The 16,090-nt window shown below is 42.0% G+C and overlaps 1 protein-coding gene across 4 annotated transcripts in view; it reads right to left on the bottom strand.

The window, feature by feature from the left end:
* Positions 1-16,090, bottom strand: part of ncoa2 (nuclear receptor coactivator 2) — a 56,596-nt gene that overhangs the window by 27,949 nt on the left and 12,557 nt on the right. For all 4 annotated transcript variants that reach the window (XM_035141940.2, XM_035141939.2, XM_035141942.2 and 1 more), the window contains exons 2-4: positions 12,728-12,810; positions 4,019-4,126; positions 2,869-3,041 (exon numbers count right to left, since the gene is read on the bottom strand). In XM_035141940.2, coding sequence (XP_034997831.1) covers positions 2,869-3,041; positions 4,019-4,107 — 262 coding nt within the window. In that variant the 5' untranslated portion in view covers positions 4,108-4,126; positions 12,728-12,810. The remainder of the gene's footprint in view (positions 1-2,868; positions 3,042-4,018; positions 4,127-12,727; positions 12,811-16,090) is intronic.

The following is a 16,090-nucleotide window of genomic DNA, read 5'->3' as shown; positions in this document are numbered from 1 at the left end:
TCGTGGTGAGTTGTTCCTATAACTACTCTTTAGCCAGGTGCTGTCTCTTTTTTTAAATGGGCTGCCTTTTTCAAATTCTTTATCTGCAGCATTGCTATGTGATGAATAGTGGTGTAATGAATAGACGTACAGATGATATGACTTGTTGCACATACAGATACTTGTAGCATTAACCAACTGGTGCAAAACAAAACTCAAAATAATTTGACGTGTACATATTGACAGTTAAAAATCATAAATGAAGCACCTTTGAGTCCACTGCTACAGATCTTAAAATATAAAGGTTACTTGATTGGTTTAACTGGTGAAAGATTTGATTATCCTTTGAGTTCCTGTACCTTCACTATGGTGCTGTGCGTTTGTCCTCGTGAGTGATTGGGTTAATAACCATGCAGAGAAGCCTTATGTTCAGAGTGTAGGCTGCCCTACTTTTAAAGATGATGATGAGAGGCAGAATATAAGTGGGCTGCTGGGGGGACACATTTAACTGTCACACCGCGCCAAGAAGCAGGCTGACCATATGGTGAGAAAACACTGTCGCAAAAAGCAAACAAAAATCACGTCCTTCCTTTGTGTGTGTGTGTGAAAGCAGACACAAATCGCCCCTGCTCTTTGGGCTCGTGCAACAGCGCACAGACCCACATTCATCTCTTTCAGCATTAATGATGTGTGCATCAGCAGGACCTCTCCAGGCCCAGCGGGGCCCAGTATACCAGCACAGCTGCCCTGGGTACAGACCCATCACTCAATGTCAGTGCGGCCTTCACTGGCTTTCTGTCTGTCTGCAGAACTGTGTCACAGACAGACAGCGGGATCGATCACTTACAGTATAAGGATGTATCTGGTATAATAAATGTATTAATAACTACATAATCTGTAAGTGGCAAGACATTTCTCGTTTCGTCCCCTCTCATTTAAATGTTTCATGTAGTGCATTTGTGTAAAATGAATTCAAATAAAATACTAAACAATGTACTGGCTGTAGCTTAGAAGCTATTGTATGACCCAGCCTCCAGCCAATGAGAGCTGGGCTTTTACTGCATTGGCAAGCGTGAGCACAAGAGTGTAAAGGAAGTTGTAAAACACTCGGGTACACCATTAATTTATAGGGTCTTTAAAGATATTACTACTCAACATATTTTCTGTTAGGATGCAGCAAAATGGAAACAGACTGAAAGGCAAACATGTGCTAAGCATACAACTGCACGTCATTTCAAGTAGGAGCAACATGCAGACGAGAGAAATAAACAAGGATAAATTAAAAGCGTTTCATAGTGGACCAGTTTTTCAAATGCCGTTGCTGTATTCCACTTCTCTGCAGGGCTGTGACACCAATCAGTGAGAGTTATCAAGTCCAATTAGTGTAATTTAATATATTAAATAATGTCACCATAAAATGGAAATATCTTTTACACTGTAACGATGCTGTCAGGGGGGGGAATAATCCTGGGCCTACAGAAGAAAAAAGACACTATAAACAATTCTATACAGTCCTGGAACAGAACACTAAAACAGAAGATAGATGAGGTGCGATGACAAGAAGAAATGGCGGCGGTAAAATGATATAACATCTACTCTGAGCATAAAGACATCTAAATGAGCATCTAGTGCTTCCCTGGTTCGACTGGAAGTGCAACGAGAAAAATGAATGGCTGCCAAAATCGCTGTATCCCTGAACTGAGCCAGATGAGGTGAAGTAGTTTTCTATATTCAGGATTTTTTCTAGGTGGCCATAGAGGTCTGGAGGACAAAGCAGAAAGGAAAATACTGTAAGGCCCTTCCCTCAGTGGTAGCACTATTATGGCGTCAGAAGCAAGCAGGGGATGTTACTTGAGCACAGTGTGATAAAAAAATAAAACAGAATAAGAAGAGGAAGGGTCAGAGGGAGAGAAGGGGAGAGAGAGAGAGAGAGAGAGAGAGAGGGAGAGAGAGAGTGAGGGAGGGGATTATGGAATAAGACAGCAGAGTGGGGGAGGAATGGACAGACGGTAGCCGGAGTTTATGTGTGATTTTTGCATCACATTGCTCATCATTACATAACGCATGAGTCACAAAAAACATGACATCATCTGCTGGTTTGATTCATGTACACCTTGAGGGGGCCACTCTCTGTCTACCAGTCACACAGCTGCTTTTCATGTACGCAAGGTCCAATCTTATTCTTTATTTTGTATTTACCTTGATGTTTACCTTATAGCAAAAAATAAATAAATTTTTAAAAAAGGATTTTAATGATCTCGGTCTGGTAAATCCAATATGAAAAAAGTGATTGCTAAAGACTAGGAGACAGGAGAGGCTGGCAAGTACAACCAAGCACACTGATCCATTCGCCTGATGTTCTGGCTCAGAATTAAAGTGGGAAAGATCGGCTGCCAACATTAAACTGCTCTGGTTCATGCAACTTATATGATGAAGTGGTGGAGGGGAACATTAAATCAATTGTGCTGCTCTTTAATAACAACATCAATTACCGGGTGTGGAGCAGATCCCAAACCATAATATTTATACTGTCCCATCAAATCTGAGGTTTCTGCCAACACTATACCACCTGTGGCTCTAGTGGTTGCATCAGAGCCTTATGATCCTGCGCATATTCATGCTATAGAAGCACCTTATTTACAGGATTAGGAACTACAAATCAAACCACTGTTAACTCCATCTGCAAGTATTCATTTAGCTCGGTATAGAACTACGCAGCATGTTATAAAAAGTGAACAGAAAAGCCTGTAGTTAAACAGATAATGTGTCTTATGTAGAAAAAGCAGCTCAGTATTCTTTTAACAGTTGTACTTGGGGATCTATCACCTTTATCTACTCATGTTAAAGACAGTGAATGGGGAAAAAAACATGACATGTTGCCACTTGTACCTTGCTCCTTTATTTGTCTGATTTGTTTCACAGTTTCCTTCAGGATTGCACATTTGTCAGGCTTGACATTGAAGTTGTCGATGTCGTTGAAGTTGGCAAAGATCAGCTCGGCAAGCTCTTCGATGTATTTGTTCTCGTGCTCGCGGTTGCGCTTCTCGTTGCTCCGCTTGGGACTGCAGAGACAAAGAGAGAACACCGGGGTGAGAAAATGCAGGGAAGAAGATGGGAACAGCAGGGGAGATAAAGACGTATGGTTAAAAAGGTTTGACTGCTTGTAAATGTTGGTGTAGCAATTACAATTTTAACACAATAAAAAAAAAAATGGATAGGCAGTCGGAAAGCACACAGAGCCGGGGAAGGAAAGAAAATCCATCTACAAAACTACTCCAGAGAGGAGTGTTCACACACACACACGACCGAAGAGCCCTCTCATTTTCATAGCTGCCAAATGACAGTGCACAACGTCTACTGTAAACCTTGGCATGGAGGAGAGGAAGCAGAGGAATAAGGTTCGGGTCAATTATGCTGCATATGGCATGAAATATACCTCTAGGCCTCTTCATTGTGCAAACACAGAGAACTACATCAATAAAGGAAACCTACATTCTCGGCTGCTTGTCTACAGATGAATTATGCAAATTTATAGTGCAGAATTCAACAGTGCTCCAGGGTTGGCTGCCACAATAGAATAATGCTATTGTTTGTAACTACTGGGTTGCTACTGTACATACAATAGAAGTTGGGATTTCTGTTGTACAATCTTGCAGTTGGCAAGAAGCGGTGGAAGAGGTTCTGAACCCTCCTTGGGCCGCATGGTGGGGCAGTCGTGAGAACTGTCGCCTCAGAGCAAGGAGGCGTCTGGATTTCAAGTCTGCATGTTCTCCTTATGACTGTGTGGGTTTTCTCTGGATACTCGCATCCTCCCACAAGCCGAAGGCTCAATAGTCGGTTAATTGGCACCCTAAATTGTCCGTAGTTTTAACTGTGAATTATTGTCTGTCTCTTCATGTCTTTATGTCCCTGGTACAGCTAATGAAAGAGTGGCCAAACAACTTCCTTGTGATGAGTAGAAATGTCAAGACTACGTTCCTTAGGAGGATTTTTTTGGGGAGTGTATCCTGGTTTACATGGACAGAAGTAAAAATCTTACCTGGGTCCTAAAAGTTCAGCAGGACATTCTTTGCGTTTTCTTGACTCTGCCCTGGCAGGGTCAGATGGGTTTTCACCAACTCCACTCATCCTCAATGCATATCAGCGTCTGGAAAACAAACACACAGAAACAAAGAGAGTTTACATATGCAACACTTGATGGATTGATTACAAACAACCACTAAATTTAAGTGAAAGCCACCCATAGAGGTGTGTGAGCCAACAAGGACATCTCACACACACACACACACACACACACACACACACACACACACACACACACACACACACACACACACACACACACACACACACACACACACACACACACACACACACACACACACACACACACACACACACACACACACAGAGAGAGTTCTGCGCCAGGGGCACAGGTTGATCCACTCAACCTGGAGAAATGAGTGAAAATGGAGCGGAGAAAGAGATTCAATCATTTCTCTCTGATGGTACACCTCTCCCCAGAGAGACTGAAATGAGAGCACGGCACTTTGCCCACAGCACCAGACTGCGCGCTCAGCCATGTACCAAGAAAACCCCATTCGTTACAGGAAAAACCAGGCAAAGCCAACTCACGGTGAGCTAGAGTGGCTCCACCATCACAACATGTGTCTGTGTTTACCAAGGGCCACAGAGAATGCTTTACCTGTATCAGCTTGTAAAACACATTTTTTTTAAAATCTAGTGACACTGACATCTTGTCTATTTTTTTTAAGCCAAGGTACAGAATGTAAGATCTTAGTAAGGATTTATGTTGCACCTGTTTCGTGCTATCCAAAGTGAGTGTTTGCTGTTTCTGTTACTAAGACACTACATATTGCATCTTGGGTTTGTCTGCAATCTAAGATTAAATTCAATTATTTTTATTATGTCCTTCATTTAAACAGCTTGGAGCCATTAGTGACAAGTCCAGAGACTTCAGAGACTTGCTTGCCCCTCTGCAGATGTTAAAAATCTCCCAAACCAACATACATTTTATGCTGCTCCTCCTCTTACCCTGCGAGTCAGCACGGGCTGAACTTCATGCTACTAAATGAAAGACAATCAATAATTGATCAAAGTAATGTCTTATTAATTACCACCATCATCTGCACCAAAAACTGATGACAGCTAATGGCCTTGGATTTCAGAAGGAGCTCTGCTGCGTAGAGGATGTCAATACTTCCAAAACAAATGGTGACATTTAAAAACCTACGCACGAAAATGATTACTTGTCCCATTCATGCAAGAGGGGTGATCTGCAGTCCTTTGGTTTAAGAGGGTGATAGATGCAGGGCAAGGACATACCCAGTGAAAGAAAAGATGTCTCTCCCCCAGCCCAGTGCACGAGGTTGGGGCATGCGGTGTTGTGATACACTCTCAGCCACTCTAACCATGGAAACAGCTATGACACACACTGCTCACTGCTCAGCCATTACATAAGGCAGCACAGAGTACAGCACAGTAACATAGAGTGGAGGAGTGTAGCTTAGCAGGAGCAGGCTACACTGAAAAGGGAGCTAGTGACCATGCAAACTTGAGTCGGGCTCACCCCTGGTCTGGAGTGACCTACTTTAAGCTAATGGTAGGGTCTGCGCTCGAACGGTAAAAGTAAACGCAGCGGTGACTTGCCAGACAGACAGAGGAGACTCTGAAGGGTAAAACACATTTTCACCACTCCGTTGACAAGTGACTTTAGTGCTATTGTTGGCTCGGACAGCATATGATCAGATAATGGTACACAAATGTCATCAAGCGTGTGTCCTTGCATTATTCTCTTAGGAGCCTGTCTTTACGCGGTTGCACTGTCCACTGAAATGACAACGGTAGCGGAACTTATGTGCTTTTATTAATGACAACAGAAACAGGCCATTAAACACTCGTAGCTAAATGGCACTCTCTGTTCCTATTGGCCGTGCCTGGGCTTTCCAGCACAAGTTACCATGGGGATTCTAGACCTGATTGGTTGCGCATGTCCCGTTGGGCCGGATATGATTGGATGCCTTCGTCTCCTTGACATGGCAGTAATGATGGGTCATTGTACGTTGAGACAAATAAGAGAGACTGCCAGTACCAGGCACGTTTCAATGACAGCAACACAGACAGCCTGGCCACCGGGCTGGCAGGCCGTTTTTGTTGCTGGGGGTCCGGTCTTCACATGGGCAGAGTAGCAACGGATTTCTAATCCCACAGAATTCCCTGAATCCCTGGACAGCTGTTGGCACTTCCTGTACAGCGCTGTGTCACTGAGATAACTATCAACATCGGCCACTAGAGGAGTGTTCCTCTTAGAACGAATCTGAAACCTTTTTGCAAAGACTCATGACTCAGTAGGTCAGGGAAGAAGTGGAAGTTAGCATGTTGTTTCAATGTCTTTATGTTTACACCCAAACTCATTTAGTTTCATTTAACACATTTTTCCTCTTTTACTCCTCTGAAAAATTGAATATTTTGATGATCCAATTATAACATAAAAGAATATATCTTGTAAAAATAGATCTGATTAGTTTTAGGACTTGACACATATTTTTACAAGGACAAAATCTGTACTTGACATTATATCAAGTAGCTGTCAGATACACATTCGAATGCAAAACATTTTCATCACAGACGTAGCAGTAGTGATCTTCAGGATGATGATAATGGAGCCGTCCATGACAACGCAAGCTATCGTGTTTATGGCTCTGAATGCAAGCTGAGCTCCGAGCTTAGTCCATGATTCGGCCTACCAATCTACATTAGTATGACACATGCATATAAATTATTCACTTGCACTTCAGTCTCTAAATGGAACGTCTTTCAGCTGTAATTTAAAGGGATACCAGAAGCAACACATAGCAAAAATGTATACGGCTGAGAAGATGTGAAGACAACAGAACACTGTTTATTAATTTGAAAAATATATAAACACATTTATAGGTTACTTTATTTACTGTTACCTACAAAGCAATATAAAAAAAACTGTGCTCAGGGGGAAACCACCAGTTAACTGAAAATCATTAGCTAGCATGTAAATATCTCATTGCCATGTTTGAAGTGTGTTGTAACAGCTGCCGTAATATGGCCGAGCGTCACATTGGAACCAGTGCTGTGTGCAGATACTGTATCATTTACCACACAGCAATGCCGGGTACAGTAACTATACCTTGTTATGTATAGCACTGACCGGCATATTCTGGAAGGCATCTGCCAAATCTACAGTTCATCAACCTGTCAGCTCATTCACTTCATTAGTCCTGCAAGTTGAGACACAGGGTCCACCAGGTACTAACTTGTGGTCATAGATGGTGTGAAATCAGTGTGAGGCTAATAAGAGATTACCAAGATTCCCAGAGATGAGATGAATGAAACAGATCAGCTTTTAAAAAGATATTCTCTAGCACTTATAACCAGGGGACTGAAGGAAAGTACTTCAGCTGGTCATAGCATATTTACATTAGGGTCGTAAAAAGATTGAGGAAACATGCGTGTTATGGAGCAGAGTTTCAGACCAAGGCTGAAAAGAATGTGCTGCAGCAATTGACTGTGATGTTTTCTGAACATTAGAGCATGTAAGTAAAGCAAGTTACTTCTCCCTGTGTGAACATAGGTAAGACATTCCTGAAAGAGAAAAATATCCCCATCCTACTGACAAACATTCACCCAATGCGCTTTTGAGGAAAAACGCATCTATAAATGGATGCCATACAGAAAAAAAAGGGACATATTTCACGCTTTAACTATGAACTGCTATTTACAGTGAGTTTGGCAAACTGCTTGCTGTTGTTGGCAAAGCACAGGCACGCCGACGGTCACTCGGAAAGTACAAACTCCAGATCTGACCTGAGATGGTGCTTGGCTCATGAGGCTTATAGAAGCATATACTGTTCTATGCTGTTGTTTTGCAACTGAACTCAAGATTCCACTTACGTAAGTGTAGTAAACACCTCAACCCAGACTCCCCTCTTCCCATCTCTCTCGCACACATACACACCTATTAGACGGAGAACATAATTGTATATTTGTGTGCTGACAGGTCAGCCCTGCCAGTGTGAACTCAACACTTCTCACTTCATTACAGGTTTTCATCTTCATCATCTGTGTGTCTGACTCACAGGGCTAAATGAGGGGTTAGGTTACTGAACCACTGCAACAACCACAACACTGTCTCAGCAACACAACGCTGATGATTTTCCAATATCTGAGCCTGTTTATCAAATACCAGGACAACATAATGTTCTATGATAAATAAAGAGGAAATTATATATTCTTTGAACGGCATAAAGCTGCATGTTAAGGAACGAATTAACAGGTGATATAACTAAACAAGATAAAATACACAAAGATAAACTAACCAGCAAAAGTTTGAAAAATCATTCGACTTTGAAAGCAGTGGGTGCACTTGAGGGAGGTGATCACAGGTGTGTGTCATTGCTTATATCTTAGGTGTCACAAGAGTAGACTCCGGGACTGAGCTGGAGCCAACCAGTCTGGCCGGGGCGAACTGCAGAGTCAACAAGGGGGCTGCTGCTGGAGACGACAACATCCCTCCTGAAAAACTCAGCTGGTATCACACAACCTTTACACGACTCGGTGTATCACAATAAACACCTCGAAGGCTCGACAAAATGAACCTTTAACTACACTGAGTCCGTGAGATTGACATGACACGATACACAAAAACACAGGAAACACGGTGCCAGGGAAGTTTACATTTGGGCTCGACAGTGACGCTACACCGCTCAGACTTGACGTAGTGCTGTAGGATGCATGCACACTGAAAACCAGTCAGGAGGTCAGTAAGTCCAAATACCGTACTCGTCATATCCAGTGGTAGTTCTCCACGGTCTGTTTTGGTTTGTGCAGGTCCATGATGCCATGTGTTGTTATGTCATCTCCTGTTTGTCAGTTTCACAGTGTGTGTGACAGAGACGTAAAAGAGACGGTATTTTGGTAGAAAGAGGGAAACAGCTGCTGAGGTTTAAGGTTGTAACAGTCTTAAACTAAGTAAATGCCAATTAATATAGCACTATTTCACAATATTGTGATTAGTAAATGAAATTAATATTCTAGCCTATCTACCACTTCTTGTGCCACAATTAGATACAAATCAAAGCGCTGAGGATAAAGGTCTTTATTTAACATATTTAATCAATAATACAAGACTGTTTTATAAAAAGCTGCCATAACCACACAACGTGAGCTGGGCTGCAGGCAGATCTCTGGAGGGGGGATACTTCAAAAAACACTGAATCACCAATTCCAGTCATAGTATATTGGAGGGAAAACATGAATGTAATGGGGGGGAAAAAAATCAGTGTCTGATTGCCAGGGGGAGAGGGCATGTGCCAGTGTGCCATTCCTGTAATCATGTGGGTTAGCAGGGGTTTGATTATAGAGACACACCCAGGGCTTCTGGAGCTCAGCGAGTGGTGGGCATGACTGTGCATTTAACTGCATCAAAAGCTATTGGGGAAGTGTTTGAAGTCTCCTGCACTATAATAATGAGGGCCCTTCTGGAAAGTGCAAAACCACTGTGGGGCACTGAACAATGTCTCGCTGGTGTGTAATCTGTCCTCACATGACTTCTTGGCACAACAGGCCCCGAGAGAGACATGGAGAACAAGAGCGCTACCAATAAAGACCGCTTCTGGAGGGCTGCAACATGGGCCATTTATTTCCCCACAAACTGAGGAGAGAATCACGACGGGGGAGGGGCCCAGAGCACTGGCGTCCTCTCATTTTACGTCTCAATATTTGCAAGGGTGAGAAAATGTGCTGAAAGAGCCAAAACACACAGACACATGTTGAAATCATGTCAGATGTATTAAAGACCAACATGTATTTAAAAACAATATCGATTTCAACAGAACGCCACTTGGGTGGGGGTCTGCAGTGAACTTTCGCCTTGCTGACAGCTGCCGTTACCTTGAACCAGATGTTGTGATATTAGGTTTGGGTCAAGGGAGAGGCAGAGGGAGGTGGGAGGCGAGATGTGATGATGGACGGAAAGAGATTAAGAGAAGTTGAAACCTTGAATCTTGGGTGACTTTAACGAGATCTGAGTAATGGGCGTGTCACTCTGAACATACAGAAGAATCAGACCAGAGATGGAGAACAGGCTTGGGAGAACACCGAGTGTGCACACAGAGACAGAAGATGAGGAGACAAAGGGAACAAAAATAGGTCACGGGCCTTTTTCACAGAAAAGGTTCACCGAGTGTGTGATGTGTTCACTAGATCCTTAGCGTCAATGTTTAGAGGCTCCAATCTGTCATCACACGTCTTTATAATAATATTATCTGAGTGCATTAAGTTAACTCTCCGTTCTCTCCTCAAGCTCAGTCGCCATCGTTCGCCCACTTCTGGGCACTGTCCAGTTTTCAGTCATTTAAATTGCATTCAATCCTTGTAGATTTTTGGGACACTTGGTAAAAAAAAAAGCATGAAGTGTCCAAAAACATCTGCCACAAACACACAAACAAGCTGCTGCTGTTTAGCACACACAGTGGTGTGCACCTTGCCTGCTACCAAGTCCCTCTCAAGTGCTTGTCCACTGTTGAATCACTGCAAGGTAATGGCTCTAAAGTGCCGGAGAGCAACCAAGAGCCAGGCTCCCCCATTTACTGAAAGCTGATCATGCTCATGAATCTTTAACGCAGGCAGTCACTTCAGGATGTCGCAGGATGGGAAAAGGAAGGGGGGAGGGCTTTCTGTATAATAAGCACAGAACAGAGGTCTGCATGGGGCAAATTTGGTAAACTCACACCTGAAAAGCTTGGTACACGAGCCGCAGTGGTACCTCCAATTATCTCTAAGTCAAATCCGGACCGGAGCCATAACGTTAATTACTACATAGACACTCACTTTAAAAGTCATTCAGATTGTATTTCATCAGGGCTCAGTCACATGATGGCTGGACTGACGTTATCTGCAGTTTAGCTGAAGTACTGTGCCAGCACTTGATCAGGGATCTTCCACTTGTAGTCGATGTAATGCAAAGTGACAGGAGGATAACCAATTTGCCCTGTTTATTATGCACAATAAAAATATAATCATGGCAGCTAAGTAGGCTTGGTAAAATTACATTTAATCAAATGCTTTTATTTTGTTTTGTTCATCTTGCCTGCATGCAGTTCATTTTTACCAATGCCCATAACTGTTAATTAATGTGATTATATTTTTGGTATCCGTTACACATAATCTTTCTGGGTTATCAGTGCAGGACTCTGGCACAGTATGCTGGGCTCTGGCTGTCAAAAGAGAGAAACCATGAGGGGAGATGAGAGCTGGAATCAAGAGGGGGGGGAAGGGACACAAAGACTCAGTGGATGGCAAAATTGATTAACTGGTATAAATAAGCACCTCTCCACAGCAATCTAGTCAACAGTTCATCTGTGGCTGAGAGGGCTGCCAGAGGGGAGATTCAGATGTCACTGCGGAAATCAGATTATTGTATAAGGTGAAATGTAGGGACATCCTGAGCCGATCCCTCAGGGTCATTTGTTTTAATTGATCGTGACAGCGATATCCATCTATGATCCTTTTTTATACTGTAACCCATTGTGAAACACCATGTTTAAACACTGGATATTAATTCACCGTGCCACTGTGGAGCAGCACAAACAAGTAGGGAACAGTTTCAATAAAATGATACGGACATATTGACAGAGCATAGCTGCTTTAAGCAAATAAATACGTTTGCATTTACTACAAAGTGCTTCCGTTGGCATAAAAATGCATTGAAACACTCACCTCTCAGCAAATAAATTAAACACTGCAGGAAACTCGCAGATTGAATTAGCTTTACCTTCTTAATGTACGTTGACTTTAAGTTGTGTGTGCACTGCATCAGTAATATTACATATGAATATGTAAACGCTACATTGAGACCCTGAATACATAATATTTGATGACTCATACTGACACAAAGGTAAACATTTTCTGATAAAGAGCTAACTAAAAGCAAACAATGCAAACCATGTCTTTACATTATGGTAAATGTTGTTGTAAGAACTGCTGGCGATACACTAACCCTAACAGACACATTCTGGCCGCCACCGTCCAAGCTGTACAGTCACACAACCTTGCAGAGAGAATGATGGTTTCAACAGTGACCTTGTTTCCCCCACACAAGACAGAAAAGACGGGGACTATTGGATGCAATCATACTACAATACTTTTACACAATCATCTGGATCTGGACACCAAACAGGCCCGTAGAAAAAAGGTGTAACTGTGTTGAAATGGAGGAACAGAAATGAATTTAGCAGGCCTCCATCTCACGGCATTATCACAAGGACACTTTTAAATAAATCATGGCTTAACCCCCCCCCCAAAGCTCAAAGTTCTAACTGTGTAGCTCATCTGATAGCAGTGGAAAAATGCCTGGAGATTTTCACATCAAAAACACCATCAATGGTCTTCCCTTATAACCAACCCATAATATAATAACCCATAACAAGCAGCTTGGAGTTCAAAGCAAGCACTGGGGACATTTATCCCATTCAATACCATAGGTGGGGAAACAGGCCGATAAACAAATGTTGGAGCACATGTGAGACACTGACACTCCTGAGACTGAGTCTAATCTAAATAATCATAAGAAGAAGAAGAAGAATTATAATCTACTTTGCATCATTTTTCATTTTGAGTTCAGGCGGGAGTATCCAGGAGTATCTACACAGTAGAGTTTCGTAATTTGAGGAGAGCTGGCCCCGGCTCTTCTTACCTTGGTTTTAGTCCAGAGAGTCCCTCAGGCCATTGCTGCAAGGCAGTAATGCTATGAAACCTTTAAGCATCATCCACTTCTCCCTGTAGAAAGAAATAACAGGAAACCATGAATTTGCAGTACATAGTGTGAATCAGCACAAAGGCACAACAATGTATAATGAGGGACTGCTCGAAGATTGTAACTGTACTGTGCTTTGTTTGTACTGCAATAGTTACATGTTGACAAGTGGAAACATAGCAACATATTAGGGAATGCAGCAACTATTGTCATCAATGATAAATCTACTGATTACTATCTCAATTATTTGGTCTATGAAATGTCCAGGAGGAAAAAGTGAAATCTCCTTTTGCTAATTTAAGTTCAAACTCAGGACAGGAACCCCGGAAATTGAATTTGAAGAACCAAGATCAAACCTTGAATGAACTACTCGGAGAAGGATACAAGCTTAGATGTGTTGTGTCTGGCTGGTTGGGTAAAACCTTGTACTATCCATGTTTTAGCTTTGATAAAAATCTAATTACTGTAAACGCCTACATAGAAAAGCATCATGACAAAAAAATGCTACACTGCAACATATAACATGTCATACTACAAACTCGTAGAGCCAGCCCCACTGAGTAATGTTTACTGACTCATGGGTTTCAAACCACAGCTGAAGGGAATAATTAAAGTATTTCTACACAAAATGTAGGGACTTTTGTATTGTAAGTGTATTATGATGGTGTGTGCAATCAGTCGACAGAATGCAAAAGGTCAAGTCGTGTCTCAACAAGCTCACTTCTGTGACTTTAACTGTCAATGTTTCAAACTCAAAACAACTCATCTTATCTAGCATTAACCGTTTCTGTGAAGTTAGCACAGAGCTGCAAGTTAAATGTCTACAGGGTGTGTTCATGTCCTTAGGGACCTCAAAGCCTATTACATTGTGGAACACGGTGTTCCTTATTAATCGTGGCACACAATTAATTAGACAGGAGAAAAGTTTCAATTTTGAATCATATTCCCATTTGGATAATTAGAAAATGCAACTTTTAACTAATAATAAAAGGGAGACTCTGTGAGGCTATTTGGCCAGACTGAAAAAACAACAACAATGAAATGTTTCTGCAGACTCGTTTTGTACTACAAGTTGCCTGATGCAGAGAGAGGCGGGCAGCCCTGGCCTGGGTGATTTCTCCAAAATACCTGCCAAGTGAGCCAGCTGAGGAATGCATTCACGTGATGTCATGTGCTGACATAACAAGCGAAAACCGATTCCCCTTTTGAACCCTGCACAAGTCCATAGCTGGAAGCCATGCAGAAAGGTGATATTCTGTATCCTGAACTGCAGCACACGACAGGGAAACAGCTCAAATCGGTGATGAGTCACAGCTGAAAACAGAAGGCAACAGCATGTACAGTTTAAATACAAAGTCCTCTGTTTCTGCACACAGCCTAACATCAAATATAGTCCAGCCATAAATAGTCACGGATAGTCACAAATGCTACCGTCAATCTCATCTGTTTCATGTAATTTCATAACTCTGTATTTCTCAACTCCACCTTCCTCTATTCCTTTTTCCATTTCCTTCCCTTAGTTCTCATCCTCTGGAGGAATTTCCTCTGGGCTTTAATGCTGTCACATGCTCAGTCGCAGTCCAGGCCTTAATCTGTGGACTGAGTGACAGAATAAGGCGGAGTGTGAAAACACTCCAGTGAACTAGTTTAACAGAAATCATATTTTTTTGTAAATGGTCAGACTGGACCAAAATAGAACTTGAATGACGGTGAGATGAGTCTGTTCTTTGTTTACTCAAGTCAATCACTCAGAAAATCCATGATCACAGTGGATTCCTCTCAGACAATCGATTAGAAGCTACAATAGGAAGAAATTAATCAGAGAGAGAAAATACAGAAAAATACTGAAGGGAGTATCTTTACATCCAGTAACATTACTTTAACTAGTATTCACTAGATCTGGATTTTTTTTAAATTAAGATCCATGAATTATTCTCTGCGAAAATGTTGAAAAACACCCCAATCTTGCAACAGTAAAGAAATGGATCCATGCCCTGATCTGGATCTGCACCAAAATTTAAATGTTTTTTCCTTGGGTCATGCCCCACCCCTCCGAAAAATTAGTAGTAGAGTAGTTTTTGCGTAATCTTGCGTAACAAACAAACAAACAAACAGACAAAAAATGCTGGCATCCCTGGGCCTTGGTATAGTAGCCTGTGCCTAAACTAACTAAATCAATTTATATGTTTTAATATGAGTTTAATGCACCATGTGAGCCAGTGTGGGAAATGACTGCACCAAACCACCGCTCACATATTAGAGCAGCTGAGTCAGACCAATGCTTTCTGTAGAATCAGGGGTAGAGACCCACTGGTGGCATTAGGGGAGTGATCCAAGTCATACTGGCAAGGCACACAAAAAGTACGCATGCAAAAAAAACCTGGCTGAAGATCTCAAAAGGAATAGACCGTTTCTCTCAGGCAACGTTCTATCCTTTAAGGGCTATTCTGCTTGGCACAATAGTGTTGAATGACACATGGTGTAACAAACAAACACAAACCACTCTGCCAAGCCTGTCACTGTAATTGGGTTTCATGTTACCCCTGAATACTTGCATTACACAATCAAGTGAAGCTACTTGTAAGTGAAAAGTAAGGGCCTGTTATAAAACAATAAAAAAACTAAAACAAAAAACCTTAAGACAAATATGCAAAGTCACAAAGATTGAGGAAGCCAGAGAAATAGACATAAATCCTGACATTGGATAATGCAAGACTCTGATTTGGCAAATACACTTGGAGTTCAACCATCTGTTGGCATTTAAAGGGAGGTCAAAGATCATCAGGTTAAAAGTTCAAGCCCTTCTTAAACCAGGGGTGGGGGATGTCCGGACTCTGGGCTGTATGCAGCCTGCGAGACAGTTTGATTCGGCCCACAAGGAAATTCATAAATACAAAAAAAAAAAAACAGGAATACAAAAAAAAGATCATGCCAGGAATTTGGGATAAATGAAAACAGCATTAAATAGTAGAACAACACATCTCTCAAGGTGGTCGCTTCTGGCTGTGTGCCTGTGCTGGTCACAATCAGAGGGATCACAACACAGACAGAGCAGTTACACGTCATTGGTTACATGCATCATGAAGTAGATGCTGAATTTTGCTCTTTCAATGGAAGAACAAACACAAGTTTGTCTTGAAGGAATGACAAAGAGAAGTGTTGCTGTTGTGGCATAAGATATTGAAAAATAACTGCAAGACATTTCCAGAGTGATCACTGCAGAGTTTGATACGAGGCCATGCACTGAATGGAAAGGGCTAACACTGTGCATTTTCCCAGTCTGCCAGAACAAAAGCTTAGTAG

The sequence above is a fragment of the Hippoglossus stenolepis genome, chromosome 19, assembly GCF_022539355.2.
Source record: "Hippoglossus stenolepis isolate QCI-W04-F060 chromosome 19, HSTE1.2, whole genome shotgun sequence".
NCBI classification, from domain to species: domain Eukaryota; kingdom Metazoa; phylum Chordata; class Actinopteri; order Pleuronectiformes; family Pleuronectidae; genus Hippoglossus; species Hippoglossus stenolepis.
The sequence above is the reverse complement of the archived record's forward strand: the minus strand, read 5'-3'. Positions and strand labels throughout refer to the sequence as shown.